At 39.9% G+C, this 4,889-nt stretch overlaps 2 protein-coding genes across 3 annotated transcripts; one reads left to right on the top strand and one right to left on the bottom strand.

The window, feature by feature from the left end:
- LOC125205403 (11S globulin seed storage protein Ana o 2.0101-like) lies at nt 1-1,868 on the top strand. The gene is made up of 3 exons (XM_048104301.1): nt 1-281; nt 795-1,515; nt 1,599-1,868. Exons 1-3 carry the CDS (start codon nt 86-88, stop codon nt 1,750-1,752), a joined length of 1,071 nt encoding a protein of 356 aa, XP_047960258.1. The 5' UTR covers nt 1-85; the 3' UTR covers nt 1,753-1,868.
- Nucleotides 1,869-2,053: 185 nt separating this feature from the next.
- LOC125205404 (vesicle transport v-SNARE 12-like) lies at nt 2,054-4,889 on the bottom strand. 2 transcript variants are annotated; one of them, XM_048104302.1, is made up of 6 exons: nt 4,760-4,889; nt 4,497-4,600; nt 3,187-3,245; nt 2,911-3,099; nt 2,522-2,692; nt 2,054-2,413 (listed from the first exon to the last, which is right to left on the bottom strand). In XM_048104302.1, the coding sequence occupies exons 2-6, from the start codon at nt 4,591-4,593 to the stop codon at nt 2,261-2,263; spliced, it is 669 nt and encodes a 222-aa protein (XP_047960259.1). In that variant the 5' UTR covers nt 4,594-4,600; nt 4,760-4,889; the 3' UTR covers nt 2,054-2,260. The 2 variants fall into 2 exon arrangements, with proteins under 2 accessions (XP_047960259.1, XP_047960260.1); XM_048104303.1 differs by having other exon boundaries at nt 4,497-4,603; nt 4,760-4,887.

Raw genomic sequence — 4,889 nt, 5'->3', positions numbered from 1 at the left:
CTAATAAGCTTTGTTAGTTATTCCATTTGTCAGCACTGAGTTAATTTTTCTGGTTTAGAGAGATAAACACTAGGTTTCTAGAGAGATGGAGCTCGATTTGACACCAAAGGTTGCGAAGGAGATCTACGGCGGAGATGGCGGCGCGTACTACGCGTGGTCGCCTAGCGAGCTGCCGATGCTCCGCGAGGGCAACATCGGCGCCGGAAAGCTCTCGCTTGTGAAGAACGGATTCGCTCTGCCTCGCTACTCCGATTCTGCTAAGGTTGCTTATGTTCTACAAGGTATGTTTCGCGATCCTCTCTCTTTGATCGATGATGCGATTGACTTTTGTAAAGCGGATTTGTCTTCTTCGCTTTTCAATTTTGGCTTTGAAATTGATCGCGCTGTATTTATACGTTTTTATCAAGTATTCTGAATTTTCACATTAATCGTAATGATTGTATGTTAAAGTGTTGTTATAGAAATTGATATTGGAAACGATATGATGAATGTAGAAAGGTTGTTTGAGAGAATTTCATGCTATGTTTTATGACTATTTATAATGTTATGACTGCTGGAAAATTGTGTTGTGACTATTTGATTTCAAAATTTGTGCGAAGGTGGTGGAGTGGATAACGGTTTGATGATTTATGATTATGATTGTATGAGTACTTTTTTCAGTCCGTTTTCTGTTGTAAATGCTGATACGCACACAACAGAGGATAAATTCGTGCTAATTGGCTTTGAAAATTCAATTGCGTTCTGATAATAATACAACTCTGTTGTTGTTGTGGAAATTCAATGATTGTTCAAAGGTAGTGGAGTTGCTGGCATCATTCTCCCAGAGAAAGAAGAGAAGGTTCTCGCAATCAAGAAGGGAGACGCCATTGCCCTTCCATTCGGCGTGGTAACATGGTGGTACAACAAGGAGGACTCTGATCTAGTTGTCCTTTTCCTCGGAGACACCTCAAAGGCACACAAATCCGGCTCCTTCACCGACTTCTTCCTCACCGGCACCAACGGCATCTTCACTGGATTCTCAACCGAGTTTGTGGGAAGGGCGTGGGACTTGGACGAGGGTGTTGTCGAAACCCTCGTCGGGAGCCAAAAGGGCAACGGCATTGTCAAGCTCGACCCGAGCCTGAAGATGCCAGAGCCCAAGAAGGAGCACTACAACGGCATGGCACTGAACTGCGAGGAAGCTCCACTGGATGTGGACATTAAGAATGGCGGGAAAGTGGTGGTCCTCAACACCAAGAACCTGCCTTTGGTGGGCGAGGTGGGGCTCGGTGCTGATCTCGTGAGGCTGGACGGTAAAGCCATGTGCTCCCCGGGCTTCTCCTGTGACTCTGCCCTGCAGGTGACCTACATTGTTAGGGGAAGTGGCCGCGTGCAGGTTGTTGGAGTTGACGGCAAGCGCGTCTTGGAAACCACCATCAAGGCCGGAGATCTCTTCATTGTTCCAAGGTTCTTTGTTGTCTCCAAAATTGCTAACGATGAGGGCATGGACTGGTTCTCCATTATCACAACTCCCAAGTGAGTAACATTGCCATTTGTATGGTATGTATATTTGAGTTTGTTGAATTGAATGTTTATGAATTTTTGTGTGTATTTTGCAGTCCTATATTCACACATTTGGCCGGAAGGACTTCGGTGTGGAAGGCGCTGTCGCCGGAAGTGCTGCAGGCATCTTTCAATGTGCCACCACAAGTTGAGGAGAAGTTCACCTCCAAGAGGAAGGCTGAGGAGATTTTCTTCCCACCACCAAATTAATCAACGCTTCTTTCCGTTCTCTGTTTCTATGTTCTGTTTTGATTTTTGATGGATTTGAATCATTTTAGTTCTTTTTACGTTCATTTTAGGATTTGATATATTCTGCATGCTGGTTATATTTTGAGTTTTTTTTTTTCAATAAAGTTCCTTTTTTCCTAAGCTTTTCCTAACTGCTGCCTTCAATTATTAAACGCTCAACTGTTCAAGTTCTTCATCGGAACTGGACATTGAGATCCCTCAAATATGCTACTTGAACTTATCAAGCACATTGAATTTAGTAGGCAAATTATAACTTTTGGCATAAGAACAAAGACTGGCAGCACATAGACTTGGTTGAAGAGTAATTGTAACATATACATGAAGTTCATCGCAATATGTATGAGCTGGTACTTAACTAGAATACAGTAACATGGTCATCAACCGATTATGCTCTACAACTTGGTTCAATCAATACATGAGTAATCACATGACGAGATACAGGGTTGAAGGGCAACTCAAGTTGAGCCACTCAATGAAAAATCTTAAAATACAGGACAATGATGATTGCCAGTATAAGTGCGAAAATTATGGAGCCAACTATCCACTTATTCCTGCTCAGCCTTCTTGACATGGACGTCAATACCTTTTTACTTCTGTCAATCGCGCTGTCGACCTCGTAAAGCTGCAATTACCGACCAAGTCAGCGATAAATAAGTTTTTGCCCCAGAGATGATTGGCAAAGCATTAGATCAGCATCAATGTACAGAGTTACAAAAGGAGGGTGACATGCCTTGTTGTGCGAATGTAAGAGTGTCTCACGTTGCAGTTGCAAATCTTCAAGGATGGATACCCCGATATCTTCTGTTTCCAGTGCAGTCCTCCGAGTCTCCCTTAATCTGTCTGTCGACTGGTCCAGCCTCTCAGTTGACAGTGCCAACCTGCCCCTTTGATTTGCAGAAGCCTGTCAATCATTTTTTATAGTCATTTAATGAAATCAATAGGACAACATCCAGACACAATGACTTGAATATGAAGCGTCGGTGCCAGAAACAAATACCGATGAGTATGAAAATTTTTACACACAAATATACCACTATCTTCTGATAGTCTATACAGTCAAGAAGAAATGTAGATAAATTGGGATGAAAATATGAGCAGGCGAACATAATGTGGGCATACCTCGTGCATTCCAGCCATTCCAGGCTCTAACAACTCATCTTTTCCAGGCTGATTTGAATTAGGCATAGTCAATTTCTTCACTTCTCTTTTCAACTTATTCAAATCAGATTTATATTCCCTAAGCTTAGCAAGTAAAGTAGCTTTCGCACTTGGCTGCAAACTTCTGGCCTCAAGATCCATCTTCCGAATCTGGTAAATAGACCATATTAAAAGCTTTTACTGAAGATTTCAGATCAGCACAATCTTGAGCAAGTAATGAATGAAACATGAGGTTACCAAAACATCAGCATCCTCAAGTCCCGCTTGTAATTCAGAAATCTCCTGTTTCCTTTTCTCTGCAGACCATCATAACACAATAATCAATTCACCGCTAAACATTTACTAATTAATAATGTTATATGCTGAATGAGAAATGAATTGACTCATATGTTGAGACTGCATTTCCCAGTATATATATTGGAAAAATAAACTAATATCGGCAGCCAATATTGATGGTTTGGCATGCCAACATGAGTATTTTGTGATGCAACTCAAACAAAACCTGCTGAAAGAAAGAAAAACTTTCTTGATCTTAGATTCTTAGGAATTACTACTACTACTATATTAGAGATGTTAAACAAGCACAGTGGATGATGCAACCCTAAGAGATTTCTACTTCTCTACTAATCACATATAAAGGGCCATTTTTTGCAAACTTTAATAACAGATGAGATACAAAATTTTCAGATACGTAATGTCCTTGCAATTTATCAAAGGGCATCTCTAAGAATCAGATGCAATTGACCGAACACATTTCAGAGAATGAGATCTCAAATTATAATTGTCTCTAATCTCAGATTGAATGCTTCATTGAGAACTACAAAGAGTACCATGAAAACATTTCAGATGCAATTGACTGAACACATTCCAGAGAATGAGATCTCAAACTATATAATTTTCTCTAATGTCAGATTGAATGCTGCACTGAGAACTAGTAAGAGTACAATGAAAACATTTCTGTCAGAGAACGACATGAAAGATGCATGGATAAGAAAAAATGCCACTAAACAAGAGAGAAGCTCACCATTAATTGTTTAAATTATTAGATGAGATAAAAGGCTACTGTTCCAGGACCAGGGCTTCCTATTTTTATCCTCATAAAATCATAGACGCCTAGTAACTAATTTAGCTAATTTCCTTTTCCAACGGAAAAGACCCGGAAAAGCTAAACCCTAAACACAAATACAGAACTAAACTCGGAGACACCGTTTTCTTTGTCTTCTCACCTACATAACAGCACCCCTCAACACTAATAGATCAGGCCAATTAATCGAAAGATACCCGCAATATGCGAACAATTTATACCTTAAACTACTTTCTGATTAGAGGAAGATCCAGTAATTTATTACTCCACAAACCAACTAAACCCTAATTTCACAAACATCACAAAACCAAACATGAATAGAAAAAGTTAAATAAGATATAGCCCTTAACACTACAAAAAGAATACCTAAAACAAAGGCCACGTACAGAACTGTATGGAATCAGATCAAGAAATTATCCACCAATTGATCCCCTAAAATCCAATTTCGTTTATTAAACTATACCTCCATCTAGAAGAGCAGCAGCAGAATTGCATTTTCGCGACAAATTTGCAGAGAGCTCGCAGTACTGCCTTTCATATCCTTCATACACCTGGCTCATTTTACCACTGCTAAATTGAAAGCATAAGATCGCAATCCACAGAATTAGCAAAGGAAGTTAACAAAGACATCTCAGGCGCTTAAGATTCGTTTTGTCTACAAATAAAATAGATTGGAAAATAACCCAATCGAAATGCTCATATATACACATGAAACTGTATGAATACCTTTTTGTGCTAGTTTGTGAAGATGAATTCGGCGAGTTGACTCAGATCAAACGTCAGAGACTAGAGAGATGGAGAGGAGAGTTCAATGGTTAAATCGGGTTTGAAGTACAATTCTATATTGACCCACCAA

This window comes from Salvia hispanica, chromosome 2 (genome assembly GCF_023119035.1).
Source record: "Salvia hispanica cultivar TCC Black 2014 chromosome 2, UniMelb_Shisp_WGS_1.0, whole genome shotgun sequence".
Lineage (NCBI taxonomy): Eukaryota > Viridiplantae > Streptophyta > Magnoliopsida > Lamiales > Lamiaceae > Salvia > Salvia hispanica.
The sequence above is the reverse complement of the archived record's forward strand: the minus strand, read 5'-3'. Positions and strand labels throughout refer to the sequence as shown.

What these genes read in the sequence shown, in the direction of transcription:
- LOC125205403 (XM_048104301.1), top strand. Translation starts at nt 86, where the DNA reads ATGGAGCTCGATTTGACACCAAAGGTTGCGAAGGAGATCTACGGCGGA. An exon ending in GGTTGCTTATGTTCTACAAG is followed by an intron (nt 282 to 794) that starts GTATGTTTCGCG and finishes GATTGTTCAAAG; the next exon opens with GTAGTGGAGTTGCTGGCATC. An exon ending in TCCATTATCACAACTCCCAA is followed by an intron (nt 1,516 to 1,598) that starts GTGAGTAACATT and finishes TGTATTTTGCAG; the next exon opens with TCCTATATTCACACATTTGG.
- LOC125205404 (XM_048104302.1), bottom strand. Translation starts at nt 4,593, where the DNA reads ATGAGCCAGGTGTATGAAGGATATGAAAGGCAGTACTGCGAGCTCTCT. An exon ending in TTGAGGATGCTGATGTTTTG is followed by an intron (nt 3,100 to 3,186) that starts GTAACCTCATGT and finishes TCTATTTACCAG; the next exon opens with ATTCGGAAGATGGATCTTGA. An exon ending in TCTTACATTCGCACAACAAG is followed by an intron (nt 2,414 to 2,521) that starts GCATGTCACCCT and finishes CGGTAATTGCAG; the next exon opens with CTTTACGAGGTCGACAGCGC.